At 44.7% G+C, this 15,306-nt stretch overlaps 1 protein-coding gene across 1 annotated transcript in view; it reads left to right on the top strand.

Moving 5' to 3' along the window:
* The window catches only part of HAO1 (hydroxyacid oxidase (glycolate oxidase) 1), a 24,484-nt gene extending 9,684 nt beyond the window's left edge, over window positions 1-14,800 (top strand). The window contains exons 3-8 of the mRNA XM_010130977.1: window positions 6,290-6,545; window positions 9,850-10,025; window positions 10,866-10,957; window positions 13,890-14,048; window positions 14,274-14,343; window positions 14,730-14,800. Of these exons, the coding sequence (XP_010129279.1) occupies window positions 6,290-6,545; window positions 9,850-10,025; window positions 10,866-10,957; window positions 13,890-14,048; window positions 14,274-14,343; window positions 14,730-14,800 (824 nt within the window). The remainder of the gene's footprint in view (window positions 1-6,289; window positions 6,546-9,849; window positions 10,026-10,865; window positions 10,958-13,889; window positions 14,049-14,273; window positions 14,344-14,729) is intronic.
* The last annotated feature ends 506 nt before the right edge of the window (window positions 14,801-15,306 follow it).

Raw genomic sequence — 15,306 nt, 5'->3', positions numbered from 1 at the left:
AGAGCGAGGCAGGAACCACAAGCCACACGTCTTTCTGGTTGGGGTTAAACCCCGAGAGATAATCTTGGGTTCACACCACCATTACCTGCAGAGCAGGGTGGTGCAGGTAGTAGTAACAACTCCTTCCCCTATCTGTTTGTATTTTGGGAACGATAACTGTACCAGCCAAGGAACTCCCGTAAGTAACCGCGTTTTTCTTTGTTCTGCTCTTCCAACAGGTTTACCCACAGCTTGCAGCGTAAATGTCCGCTCTAGGGACAAGGGCATGTCACAGTGTCTCATTAGGTAAAAACTCCCTGCCCTCCCAACCCCTCGCTTTGGGGTTTGTCAGGATTTCTGGAGCTGCTGCTCCTCAAGGGATGTCCTCCTGCAGTGGCCCGGCGGGTGGAGAGGCGTGTATCTTACCCAAAGCAGGGCAGAGTTGGGCAGCTTGGCTTAAACGCGCCTTCGCTGACCATTCTGTTCATTAGTAAAGGATCTTTTGGGGGAAATAGGTTTAGCTGTAGTTTTAAAAGTTGCTGGTGACAGGCCATCCAACACAACGTAAGTTATCCCAGAGGTTAACTGACTCCATCCTGAGCAGAATAAGCTGTAATCATGGTCAAAATGTTTACAGCCTCAAATGCAGATGTTTGACTGACTTATACTTCTGTTATCTAGACTTGAAAAAAAGAGAAGAAAGAAAAAATTCCATGTAGACTGTAATAAGGCTGCTCCTCAGTTTTCTTTGACATCTCCAAATGGACCTGGAGCCCTTCCTCACAGAGCAAGGTCTCCAGCCCTTGAAACCATTTCACGGACCTTGGCAGTTGTCCCAGTTTTCCCAGGTCTCTCTTCAAGTATATTCCCCAGCATTTCAGTGGTAGTTCATCCGTGTAGGTGGCAATTTTCCAAATAATGGATTTTCTGTTCAGTAGAAACTGAAAAATTGTTTTGGATTGGGAGGAAAATTGTTTTGGATTAACTGAAATGTTTAATTTGATCCAAAAACACAATGTTTTATTTCATTTTCCTACTAGCTAATGCTTTTAGCCATAGTTCTGTTTTGAAACAAAAGTGTTAGCTCAGAAGAAAACATTTCCATTTTGAAAATATCAACACATGACATTTTAACTGAGGTGAATTTTTCTTATCCTCCCCACTCCAATTTCAACCTCTCTAACTAAAAATATTTGCCAAATTTGATGAATAATCTTAGCCACCATGAAAGAGCAAAGGGCTGTTCTCTAAATACTCTTCAACAGGACTTTTCTGATTCTACATGACTTTTTTTTTCTTGCTTGTCCGTTGGAAGATTCACTATTCCTTCATGCAAATTAATTAGCCATCCTGCCTTCATGCTGTGCTCACAAACCAGTGTGTTCCCCACCTCGTCTCCCTGCAGTAGTACTCAGGCTCCAGGATCCACCTTCAAGTACACCAAACCAAAACCTTGTGCACCATCCAGCTGCTGAGCAAGAAATACGAAATTTTTTTAAACCTTAATTGAGTATAAATGAATATATAGTATTATTGTACAGAGATATCTCTTCTGCTCGTTACATAATGTTCTCTTTCTGACCCATTACCTTATGTTCTCTTGGTTTAGCCCAGAAGGAGTATTGCAATACCCGACTTCTCTCTGACTTGCTGAAAATCAGGCTGAACCCCCGACTGTGCTCTTAGCCACATCCTTTGAAAACTTTGGTAGTTGCTCAGATCAGTTTTTACGTTTACCCTCTGCAATTGCTCTCAAACAACAGAGTTACTGCTGACGCAAGAAGGGTTTCGCCATCACCTGTGATGTGACTGCCCCCTTTGCTTTGCCAAACAGGGAGGAGGAATATCGACTGAAAAGCGTTTCTTTTTCCTAGTTGAGTTGCTGACAGCTCTATTATTGCCACTAGAGAGGGAGCAACATCTTTGTTCCTTCAGCTCTTAACAGACTTCTGCCATGCCTGTTGTTTGCTTTGATGCTGCTGAACATCTGAGTTCAGGTTCCTTGTGCTCATTGGACAAGCCCGTGACTGTGAAGAAGGGACTTTGTGATCTGTTGCTTTTGGTGCTCAGCCACAGTGAAAATAGAATCATAGAATGTTTTGGGTTAGAAGGGACCATCAAAGGTCATCTAGTCCAAACCCCTGCAGTGAGCAGGGACATCTGCAACTAGAGCAGATTGCCCAGAGCCCCGTCCAGCCTGACCTGGAATCTTCCTCTCTTCCAGTTTAAACCCATCACCCCTTGTCCTGTCACAACAGGCCCTGCTAAAAAGACTGTTGCCATCCTTCTTAGGAGCTGGAAGGCCACAATAAGGTCTTCCTGGAGCCTTCTCTTCTCCAGGTTGAACAACCCCAGCTCTCTCTGCCTGATCTCACATAGGTCAATAGCAGGACTTTGTACCCATGTCTCACCTGTTACCTATGTGGTGTTCCAAAAAAAGCATTAATTCTGAGGTATGGCTCCTCCGGGGTCACCGAGAGGACATATTCATGTGGGACAGCATGGCCTGGACTAAAGTGGCCCTGACTGCCCTCTGAGGCCACCGTGGCCAGGGCACTTTCTGGTGCGAGTGTACACAGGCAGTCTGGCACGACAGCTCTCCTAGCCCAGCCAGATCCATTTTGGCCACGCGTATTTTTCCCAGCAGCCTCCAGCCTTCCTGCACAGCCGACAAAATGCATTGTGTCCACAAAATGACCGTAGGCACGACTCACACGCAGCGTTTCATAAAGGCTAAGTGAGGTAAGGCTGGGCAGGAGATTTCTCAGCCAAGCGTGTTTCGTCAAGAGAGTAATGTTAAGTACTTTAAACAACTCAGTTTCTTAGGCGATGCAGCTCCAAGAACGTAGCTGCTTCTCTTGAGAAATACCACTGTGCCAAAAGGACATCATGTTGATCCCAAGTAATGTAACTTGGGGACAGTGGATTTGTTGGTGGATTCGGGGAAAAATGACCACAGTGGGGCAGTTTGGCTGCCGTGCTTCAGAGATGTCCCTAAAAGGAAATCGGTGGGAATTTGCACAGCTAGAGAAAAATAGCAAGTTCCTGTTCCCGTACGAGGTAATCCTGGCAAAATATGCAAGCTTAAACTGGGCTCTTCTCCAGTGTCCTCCCCTGAAGTACGCTGCCTCTGGGTTGCCCACAGGCACGAACTCCATACCCTTCCAAACCACTTAACAAAGTGATGTCGTATCATAGAGGGGAAGGAGAGAGGTTTCAGGATGAAAAAAAGGACTAAAACCCGTTACCGCTCTGTTCTCCCGTGGACTTCCCAAGTGGGTCCTGTCCCATGGTCAGCCTTGATTTATTGTCTTGTAAAATGCTTCAGGTGAGTTCCCCAAGAATGGGAAAAGACCCATTTTATTGAGGTTTATGTTCCCCGGTGAGAAGGTATGTCCTTGCTCATGGTTTCCCTTGGCTAAGTGAGACTGAGAAACCTGCCCCTCAAGGCAGCCGTGGAGCAAAGGCTGGCAAGCTCCCTTTTCCCAGACGCTCCACCATACCCCAGGTCTAGTTGCATTTGGCCCTGAAACAAGGTGGAGTACAATAATTCAGAGCTTTCTTGTCCTGACATCAAAATTTCCTCAGCTTCCTGCATGTGGCTAACACCGCGTCTCTGCACGGTCGTTGACCTCGGGGGAGCCTGCAGCATGTACAAAGGTAAACGTAGGCATTGGGCAACGCTCAGGATTAAAAGGAGACCTGGGAAAAAGAACAAAAGGCTAACAGCAACCTGAAATGGCGTGAGGAAAGGCTGGTTTGCAAAGATCTGATGTTTAAACTCTGGCAAATGACACATATGGGTGCAAGAGCATCCCGTAGGAATATGGATCACAAATGATTTGTGATAATTAGAGGTGTTTGCAGCGCCGCAAAATGGAAGTGCAAAAATATAGTTGTTGGAGGAAATGAATGGCTTCTGTTTTCTTCAGCCGCAGCTAAATGTACAAGAAGTGGCAGCATGTTTTTAGTAAAACCTGATTTGAGGTAGAGGGGGAAAAAAGGGACTATAGATCAGGACTATATATTGTAAGTTTTTGAAAGTCAAAATCGCGTTAAAATGATTAAGATAAAGCACAAATGAACCAAAACTGGAATTTGGATTCTGAAACTTTGAAAAATTTTTTGTGTGTGAACTTTGTTTTGGATCTTTGTGGTGAAATTCACTCGTCTTGAGCTGGTTCTTTACCAGCAAGCCGTTAGCTCGCGGGACGCGTGACAGGAGTTTTGTAAGAGTGCTTTCGTGAAAATGCCATAACCCAGTTTGGGGTAGTTGAACTCTGATTGAACCAAACTGCTTAAATCCAATCTTAAATCAGATGAAAGCATTATTTGCTTTATTGCTGCGTATGCAAGTTGAGTATTGGATAGTTGAAAGAGACGCGAGTTGAAAGGATATGGAGGTGTTTTGTGTTTAAAATCTTTTATTCACGGAATAGATTTTTATTGTGCGGTTTCTATTTTAATTTTGGCTTTTGCAACTATTCTTGTCTGTAGGGCTGCTGAGGTAGACTGGAAAATAAAAGTAAGACTGGAAATAGATGGATACCTAAGGGCAGATTGAACCATAACATTTACATTTTCCCCTTATCTGATCGGAGGGTTTTGCAACGGCTGTGTTAGCAACCTTCCCTCTCATTCATGAAGCTGTGTTTTGACAGAGCGACAGGAATGCGGATCCCTTCTTTCTTTAGCATCCCTTCATGAAGTCGGTGTGGAAATCACTTATTACGGGATTATATCACTTACAAGGGATCACCACAGCTGATTTTAGCAGGACTTCAGGGTGCAGGGGTTCTTCGGAAGAAACTCATTTGTAGGTATTTAATCCTTGAGAGGGAACTATTTTCAGTGATTTCCAAGGAAGGAATGAAATGGCTAAATCAGAGAGTTTTGGGTCATTGCTACTGTCTTCCCAAGGACTGAAAGCTGCCAGGTGGCCCTGGGAGGGCGTAACCAATTTGTTTGAATAAGCTGTTCATAAGTTTCCCCTCTAAGAGACTTGTAATCCTTATTTAATAAAATGTTGTCATAAAGACCACTTTTTAATTCCTCCACAGGCTGGAGATGACGTTTTGAAACAGAGGTCCCTTTACATTAAAAATATGCATACTGCGGTAGACCAAGAAAAATAAGGCTTTCTATAATATTTTTGAGTTTTACAGTGTGTTTTCCTTTATTTTACATTAAGTGACGGATTGTTCCAACAAGAATAAGTGATAGATTCATAAAACTATGATTGTATGAGGTTAGCTGGCTTGTCGTGCAGCCTGGGCTGGAAATCGCCCCCGGGCAAGCAGCTGGCACAGAGCCTCCGACCGCTTGACCTCATCTGGGATTTTTTGATGACATTTAACCTTGGGGCTGCTCACACCTCAAAAGTGATTTTACTCCATGGCTTTTTGAAGGTGAAGGAGGAGAGTCCAAAACATATTGGGCTTATGCACCCACCCTTTGGCCTCAGCAGAGACTTCAGAGCCCACTTGTCTGTTGGCTCATCTTTGTATTTACTTTTGGAGTCTCCAGGGTGGGGACTGCCACGTGGGACCGTGTTTCTCCCACTCTCAGTGAAATTAGACCTGTTATTGCTAGAAGTGTGAATTTTTATGTGTGGGATCACACATGGGGTGTGGTGTGGGTCCTCTCCTTCAGGTCAAGAGATGGGCAGTGAAGGTGCCAAAACAACAGTGGAGCTTCCCCCTCAAGTCTTTAAATGAGGGTGTCTGATGGACCATGTCCTTCTGTCTTATTATGCCCTAAAATGCCCCATAGAGGTGACAACAGGCACGTACTAAAAGAGCACTTCAAGAAACCATGATCAAAATGCTCAAGGGAGTGTGTGGAGAGGAGGACTGAGGAGCAACGTTGACGATGACCAACCCGAAACGCCAACCTGCAGCAATGTTTGGCAGTGCTCAAAATGTTGGAACCCTTAAATCATTTTTTGGGATCATTTAAAGCTGTGAGTGCTGTGTGTATGTCCCTGAATGAACGTGCCAAAGTTTCTGACAAGGGGTAGCCAAACACTAGGGGCTTACAAACAGGTTCCCCATAGGATGGGGAATTATTGGTACGGGTTAGGCTTAGTTGGATTATAATATCTTTTGTTATAATATCATCCCAAACAGTGTGCAGACACCAGAAATTTGCCTATAAAGACAGAGAAAAAGCCAGAGAGCTCTCACAGCAGCGCACCGCTGTTCGTAACTGCTATTTGTGAGCACCAACACACCCTCATGAGCCAAGTGCTTCTGTTTAGAGGAGCCTCCATGTTTTGGGCGGTCTTGAATGTAACTGTGTGTTTCTCCAGCCTGCCATGCGATGGGGACTGGGATGATGCTGAGCTCCTGGGCCACCTCTTCCATTGAAGAAGTGGCTGAAGCAGCTCCAGCCGGCCTTCACTGGCTGCAGCTTTATGTGTACAAGGACCGGGAGGTTACCAAATCCCTTGTGAAGCGTGCGGAGAGAGCGGGCTACAAAGGCATCTTCGTGACGGTGGACACACCATTCCTTGGCAGGCGCATCGATGATGTGCGCAACAAGTTCCAGCTTCCTCCCCACCTCAGGTAGGTGCCTGCTGATGGGATGTGAGGTGGCTGTGTGGCAGTGCCATGGTCACCGTGAGGTGCTGTGGGAGAAATTTCTCTCTGGCACGAGGAATTTCTTCTAGGTGCCACATGCTGGACTGGGAGATAACACCAGAGAACAGAGCACTTATCTCTTGCTGTGCTGTGGGTCGAACCCAGGATTTGCTGGCTGCTTGCAGGCTGTGCAAGGCACTCTGTGCCAGGCAACATGAGGCTGCAGACTGACAAAGTTAGAGAGATGGGGCAGTTCTTTGTCCATCTGTCAATACACGCTTGGATGTTTTCAAAACTCCTCTGGACGCTGCGCTGTGCAACCTGCTCTGACTCTGAACTTGGATCCAGCTGCAGAGTTCGTTCTGCTCTGAATGGGAGGCCCGCACTACGTGACCAAAGATCCATCCAGTGTTACGGTCCCTTCTAACCTGTGTTATCCTACGATACTGCAGAGGGTCCAGGGCCATTTTGCTACTGACCATGGAGCCCCTTTCCAAGCACCTTCAACTCTTCCTTTACTCAAACATAGAAAACCATGGCTCTTTCTAAATTCTCCACGAGGGCAACTTCTACCCCCCACATGAGTTTTGGGACATCTCAGAAGATTTTGAGGCCTCATGACTGACTGCAGCACTCGTCCTAGTTCCTCTCTACTGTGGGACCTATGCAGCATCTAATTTTAACAGAGTTATCTGGTGCTGCTGTAAGGACGCTGATTTCACCAGCTTTTTGCAAATATAAATTATTAGACTGTAGAGACCACCCTGACAAACTTATGCTGAAGGGCTGGCACAGGGTTAGCGGGGCTTGGGTTTGCAAAATGGAGCTGAGGATCTTGCAAGTAGGTCTTGGTGGTGACTGCGGGCTGCCAAGGTACGTATTAAGACTACTGTGTTTGCTCTAATTCCGAGCCTACAAATGAACACAAGAATGGAAAGAAGAAAAATAAAGTAATAGCTGAACATGGTTTGAAGCTTTATTTTGATTTGGGTTCTGGGTGAAAGCTAGTTTTGTATTATTAATGGATCTGAAGTGCTCTTCCTCTGTCCTCTAAGAGTGTTATGTTAAACGACGTAGATACCATAGGTAACACGTACCTAGCAAGAGTGATAATGCCACATCCTGAGGTCTCTCTTCTTTTTCATAGTATTCAAATTGAAGGGAAGTCCTGGGATTGTGCAGTGAATCTGATTCTTCACCTCTCAGGCAAAAAGCCTTCAGAGCTCGGGGTGTTGGATCTCCCCCATATGATTGTACTTGAAGCTAATGGGTGATGAGGTGAAGGTTGGCAGAGCAACCTTAACACTGCCTGTGATTCTGTGTTAAAGTACAATCTGATGAGGAAAACAAAAGAAAACAAAAAAATCCCTGACAAATCTAACATTAACATGTATTTTGCTGGTATGCATATGCCCTATGTAATAATCCTGCTGTAGGTCTGGGATTGACAGAACATTATTGATACACACTGTTATTTTACCTAATTAAAAAAAAATCTTTAAGTATCTTTTTTTTAGAGGCGGTATCATTTGAGGGCCCGGGGTTAAAGAGTTTTTGGGTGCAACTCAAATAACGCAAAAATATTTGAGTAAAGCAGTAGAGCATTTCTGAAACACTTTGGTTCCCCCTGACCAAACCGTAACAAGTTTTGGTTTGAATGAACCATATGAAACTGTATAAAGTTGGAGTAATCTTTAAAGGTTCGAATTAATCACTTCGGATTTCAGAATGATGCTTGGACAGCGTTTTGTTGCAGAGCCGGCGGTGAAACGTTCCTCACGCGGGGCTCTGCTCCGTTATGTGATAACTTTTTCTTGGCTTCGGGTTTTCAACAAAGTTTCAAAGCAACAACAAGGTGCCATTGTGCTCAGAAATGTATGTGAGGCAACATTCACCCAAGTGTTGATCTGCGTTGCGCAGGCCAAGAAAAACAAAGGTTATTTATATAATCTTATCCATGGTTCTGTTTTTCTCTGGGTACCCGCCCTCCACTAACCAACAGCTGAAAAGCTGGAACTTGCCCTCTCCTCTCTCGCTTTCTTCTGGGCCTGGAGCTGGGCAGAAAAGCCGTGTGAAATGCTGCTTGTCGCAGGCAGCGGATGAAACTAGGCAGTTTCCCTGCAAAAACCGCTGTGCGTTTCCAAAATTGCGGAATGAGAGTATGAAACATCACAACGCGGAATGCGAGACAGTTTCCAAGGAACAGAGCAATCAGCCTTCCACGGGGCATGGGTGTGCTTGGCAGTACTGGTGTCACCAGTGGTGGTTTAATGCTTCCTCAGCTTTGAATTTCCCTATTTGCTCCCTTTCCCCTTCTCCTGCTTTGTCTAGTAATGCTGTGAACTCTCTGGTGCAGAGGCTGTCACCCTTCCTGGGAGACTGATTTGGTGCCAACGAGCAAATAACAGCTAATGTGTGCATGTGAACTCCATTCTCCACCCCTACGTTTTACAAGGGAATGTGCATAAAAGACACAAGCTGAACCGGCTGGATGTTGGTCTTGTTGGACAGATGAAAATTCTGAATTCTTTGCAAGGCTTCATGCAAATCCTTCTAATTCATGGAGATGAACAAAATTTCCCTTTCTTCTCCAGTCCCACCTACCTGATCCCCTATTCCTCCAGTAGCTGAATCCCCCAGATTTGGAAAAAAAACCCAAAAAACAAAAAAACAAACAAAAACAGAAAAACCCACAAACCCCAAACCCAATTTGCTGCATGAAAGGATTTTGCTGCTAAGCAGAGGTGTGCCTCTAGACTTCAGTGGGTCCTGGGTTACATCAAGCAAGGCTGATGTTCTCTTCTCACATCCAGCCTGTAGCGCTCCAGGGTCTGAACGTCCCACTGCCTCTGGTGCTTTTGCCCTTGCAGCGCTGCTAGCTGTTACTGTTCTTCCTGTTTTATGGTGGGAAACTGAGGCAAAAAGAGTTGCTGAGTGTTGGATCCAAAGTCACACAGGAGGTCTATGAACGGACAGATGCTTCAGCCCAAATTAGTGCTCTCACTGCTGGGGTTTCTTCCTGAGTGTAGATTTGATGCTGAACCTCTAGATTCTGGGCTTTGTCCTGTTTCTTTTGAAAGAACTCAGATGGTTGTCACGGGCCGGTGTTATGGACAGCTAAAGGTTTTGGCTTCCTGTGGGCTAGGGTCTGATATGCTGAGAGAGGCTTTTTTCCTTCTGCCCTGTGGTACAGCAAAGGTTTAACACAGCAATCTTGACTGCTGGTATTTGCTTCGTGGCTGCAACGAATCTTTCTCAGACTATTTTTTGATGTCTTCTGTTGTTTCAGATTAAAAAACTTCTCAAGCAGCGACCTGGCGTTCTCCTCAGGGAAAGACTTTGGAGAAAACAGCGGGCTGGCTGTGTACGTGGCCGAGGCGATCGATGCAAGCGTCAATTGGGAGGACATCAGATGGCTTCGAGGGCTGACCTCGCTGCCCATCGTCGCGAAAGGAATCCTCAGGGGTGTGTAGCTCTGCTGCTTGCTATGGGGGAGGCGAGGTGTCCCCTCTCGCAGAGACACCAGGGAGGGGAAATGCTTGTGCTGGGGAAGTTCTGGAGGATTGCATAGAGCTGCATTAGTTTTTAGCGGCAAACATCTGCTTTGCTCATATGGGATACGGTGGGATGCATGTTCATATTTCGGTGCTGTGTGAAGTAGGGGAGATTGGTTGGTTTTGGCTTTGTTTTAGCCAAAGGGAAAAAACCTTCTCTTCCTCATGCACGGGTAGGAACCCAGCAGCCAAGGTGCTCTCAGAAGCAGCTGCTGAAGCAAGTCCCTGGAGTTGTTGGTAGGCTTGGTCACATCAGTTATATCCGAAATCAGGCACAGCCAGGAGGATCGAACTTGCTCTGTTCCTTGTACCTGTACACTCTGACTGCTCTGCGTTGCACCCTGCTTAAAGGGAAGGGGGCTCTGTCAAAAGAGCACTGAGCACAGTGACGTGGTTTCATTAAGCACGGATTATTACTGTGATCATGCCAGTCATTTTAGCTCAGAGAAAATAATTTAGCTAAATAATTTCTTAGTGGTGACTTGTGGGACATAGCAGAGAAAATCAAGGCTGGCAACCAAAGCGGCTGCTAATCCAAAGTGGTCAGATGTTCCGCTCCAACACTTCAAATGATTTTTCTGGTCTTATTCTTTAAAGATAAAACCATTTTCTGAGTTGAGATGGGGTTTTGGCTGGATGAAGCCTAAGGGGGCTTTGCATTAGCTGGCAAAGTTTTTTTAGCAATGCCCAAATTTCCCCCATCATGGTGTTAATAAGCTCCCCGGGCATATCTGGTTTGTTTTTTTTCTAGCTGATGATGCTAAAGAAGCTGTAAAGATTGGGGTAGATGGTATCCTGGTGTCAAATCATGGAGCACGACAGCTTGATGGGGTCCCTGCAACTGTAAGTACTGCTGCCACTATGCACCAGTGTTCTTTACCTTTTGGCTTCTTGTTTGCTTCCTCTGAACACGTGGTAGCTGGCGGAAAGACGCGTAGGTAGCTCTCTCCACTTCTGAGTATCGTACTCTGAGTTAGACACAGCCTCCCCTTGGTCAGGTCAAGTGAAACACACGCAGGTGGGTTTATGTGTGGCTCTTTCTTCAAGCTATCATCTCAGCAGCCTGTCCTCGGCCACAGCACCCTGCATGGAAACCTAGAAGAGCAGTTTCAGGTAGTGTATTATCGTCAGGTAAATGTGCAGAAACTGGAAAGTCTTTAAGAGGCTTTTTTCTAGTCTTTTATTTCTCCTTTTCCATCCTTTTCCGAAACCTCCTGTTGCTGTTTGCAGTTCACTGAAGGTTGTGCTAGGGTTGTATTTCCCTTTTAATCAGAGACTTCTGAAAAATTTACAGTTACAGAGCAGCTAAAGGCAGAATGAAACTCTCCATTCTTCTCCTTTCAAACATTTTCACCTTTGGAAAAGGTAGAGGGTGGTAAGATGACAGGTTTTTTCCTTTTTCCTTCTCGTGCTGCCCTGTGCCTCTTCCAAAGGTGAGAAGGGATTTGAGAAGTTCTCAACCGGCAAGAAAGAAAGAAGTAAAGGAAAATGAAAAAGTATGTGTTCAGGGAAAATGAAAAACTATGTGAAGGGAACCCCCCAAAATTCCAGTCATCACTCATCCTTCTTTGTGTGGTGTGGGAAAGCTGCACAAGTAAAAGGAGAATGGAAAGGATGAGGAGAATCAAAGCCCGGTTGTTACTGTTTCAGTATTTTTAATGAGTCCTTGATGAAAACCCTCCTGTTTTCCATGATTATTTTCAGAAGGGAGAGGGGGACAGGAAATCTGCTTTTCACTGCAGAGTGTTTTGCACGTGAAGTCTTTCCTGCTTTGCTCTGCTGTACCGCTGGCATGTTCCTCCCTCTCCTGCAGCGCTTCTGCTGATCTCCTCAATGGTAGCTATGGATTTCCCCAACCAAATTCCTTCACCCAATGATTTTCAGAGGTCTTTGCGTGCGCCCAGTGATTGCCTGGTTGTGTTGATTGGTCCTTCACCAGCCAAGCTCTGCACTGGGGAGCCCAATGCCAGCACAAATGGTTTTCTAAACGGTTAGTGAAGTCTAGGCATTGTCCTCCGAGATGCTCTTGCTTGACTGTCTCCAGGTACTCCTGGCAACTGCTAGTAAAAAGGCCTCCTGATGTCAGGACTTCTCCAGTTTCCAAAGAGACTCTGAGCTTTTTCTTCTTTCAGATGTAATGTTGTGCTGTTGAATTGTGCCACTATTCAGGTTTAGACACCTTGAGGTGAAATGAATTTTCAGACCGTGCGTGCCTGATACTTCTGAAATGAATTTTTCTTCTCTAACTTCTGTCCTCTTTGTGTTCTTGTCACTTTTTGAGAATGTATTCTCCAATTCTCCTAAGAGCATTTGAAAATCTTGGGTCAGCCTGTGTGTGAGGTAATCCAACAAGAAGAACATATAAGGATATTAAAAACATCATTTTGAGAAATGAGGAAGCTCAAGAAATACAAATTAATTTTTTGCCAGCTGCAGTAGAATAGAAATTACACTTGCCAAGCAGTTGTTACGAGCTCTTCCTTTACAACACCACTTCTCTTCAGAGGAGAAGGCACTACGGAAGCTGCTGCATTCTCGATTTCATCATCCAAAGAACAACATTCCACGATGCAGTTTTCATAATGTAAATATCCGTATCAGAGCATGCTAAATGTTTCTGGTTTAGAGGTGTAATAATTTGCTTTCATTTCATGGGTTTTCAGAGGGTGAGCTGAACCCAAGCTGGTTAATATTTCTCGTGTCTAGTTACACATCGAGGAATTCTCTGTTTTAATTATGGTTTGTGTCATATTTTGGTTATTATAGCACTTCAGCATTGGTACAGTGTGTCAGGATGTAGAAAGTGGTCTCTCTATATGGAAATAGATCCAGGATATGTTTGGCAAGAGAGCAAAACCAAAGGGAGGGGAAAAAATCAGAGCAAGTGCCAAACTTCAAGACCATTTTAATCCAAATCTAAAAACAAACTGCACTTCCAAGTTGGTTTTCTTTTTTCCCCCCATCTCCTAGTCATTTTTCATCCATTAGGAAGGAATTTAATTACATTCATATTTGAAAGAAATGAATTTGTGTGTCTTTTGTCTTACTATCACACACTGTTTCCAGTCTTCTTAGTTCTTGGCTTCCAGTTTTGTGTCTTTCCAGATTTTCGTGGATAGGAACTATTCAGGTGTTATGGGAACACTTGCCCTGTTAATTAATGCTTGAGGCTCAAATTCCAGAGGCTCGTCTCTTCGTTGGGACCTCTTGCGTGGTGTGGATGTGTTACTAACTCCCCGGCTGCTTACGTGTAGCTACAATCATTGATGTAATCAAGATGTATTTTCAAAAGGGAAAATATATTTGTGTATGGGATGCCAGATAGCCCTTAGTATAAATGAATAATAAATTTAAACAAGGAAGTGAAGATAATTACCTAAAACGTGACAATGATTCAATTCATCCCCAGATTAGTGGATGCTGCAAGTTTGGGGGGTAATATCAGGAAAGGCCTCCTCCGTGTTTGCTGTTTCTGATATTATTCTGAAGTACGTGGTACTTGTGTTGGACATGTGTCATGAGATCAGATGGATATTTTGTGTGACCCTGCTGATTCTCATTCTATTTATGTGACTCTCCAAATAAATTTGACCTATGTATCTATCTGCTAACATGCAAATTCCACCTGGATTTTCCATACCAAGCTGTGTTACCTGTGCATACGGTTAGGCACTCTGTCGCTCATTCAGCTTCTTTAGAGCTGGGATCCAGATTATTCAAAAAATAAATGTGGTTCCAGAAGTGGACAAGCTATATTCCTATTTCACTCTTTTAGATTGATGTTTTGCCTGAAATCGTTGAGGCTGTGGAGGGGAAGGTGGAGGTGTTCCTGGATGGTGGCGTACGGAAAGGCACGGACATTCTCAAAGCGTTAGCTCTTGGTGCCAAAGCTGTATTCATCGGCAGACCTCTCATCTGGGGCCTGGTTTATCAAGTAAGTTAGAAAAAGCTCCGATTTCTGGTTTTAAATCGCTTAGACTTGCCATTTAGGCTTAGTGTATGTGTGCATGTGTGACGGTGTCTGTCCAGACCGTCTAATCTAAAATTTGCTATGACAAGTACTCAGGAGTTACGGTTGTAACACCTGTATACGTGTCTGCATCTACACACGTGAGCTGTATGTACACGTAATAGTACACACTGTCTCCTAATCTCTTAGGGTGAAGAAGGTGCAAAAGAAGTTCTCCAGATGCTGAAGGAAGAGTTTCGCCTGGCAATGGCACTGACAGGTGAGACATCAGTGTCTCCCCTCTGTAATTATCACCTCCATTGTGTTTCCTCATGGCTTTCTATGGTCCTGGGCAAGATGCTGTAGTAACTTACAGAAGGGAGACGGAAGTGTTCGCGATAACAACAGGTTAAGCTAGGAACAGATGGGAAAAGGCCTTGTTATCCCCGTCTTGTAGATGGGAAACTGAGTAGATTAAGTGAAAACAAATAAAGATGTTCTTCACAAGGAGAGCAATAAATCTGTGGAAAAGTGGTGGCAAATCCTTAGTCACCGAGGGGTGGATTTTGTCTGACAGATCGTAGATTTCTATGGGATGGATAAAGAATAGGCTTAGAGTGGGATAGAAAAGCGAGGGTTTCAACTAATATGTAACTTCCCATCCAGGATGCCAGAGAGTAGAAGAAATCAGCAGGACATTGATACGAAGACATCAAGTATTGCTTCCCAAGATTTAGGTCTGAAGCCTGTTGCCTCGTGTGCTGCCAGGCAGAAAACAACTGAGTTTGTTCTTTGGGCCGCGTCCTGCAATCCTGACTGAGAAGGGCTGGTCTGAACGAGATCGCTTGTTGAAGAAGTGGATTTGACAGGTGTTTCCATCTTCCCCAAGGCTCTTAAGGAAAGCTGCTCTACTGGGAGTTGTGATTAGAGACGACCCAGAGACGACGTAGAGACTTCGAGGTGGTTTGCAGCAAATGCTCGTATTAACTTACATGCCTGGAAGTAACTTTGCTGTGAGAATGAAATTATCAACAGAACAGTTTTGATAGCAAACAGCTATCAGAATGCAGAAATGACATTTTCTAAAGATCCTTCTTGCTCACTGTTTAGAGAAACTGCCTTGTAGATCAGAGATTAAATCTTGCCCTCTTATGAACACAGTGTCGGTTCTCTAGTGACTCTGTTCCTCTATAACCATGTGGGCTTGTGCTGTAGCTCAGGGGACTGTTGTAAAGAAATGAGC

The sequence above is a fragment of the Buceros rhinoceros genome, unplaced genomic scaffold (genome assembly GCF_000710305.1).
Source record: "Buceros rhinoceros silvestris isolate BGI_N320 unplaced genomic scaffold, ASM71030v1 scaffold4732, whole genome shotgun sequence".
In the NCBI taxonomy this organism is placed as follows: domain Eukaryota; kingdom Metazoa; phylum Chordata; class Aves; order Bucerotiformes; family Bucerotidae; genus Buceros; species Buceros rhinoceros.
This window is presented reverse-complemented; position numbering and strand designations above follow the sequence as displayed.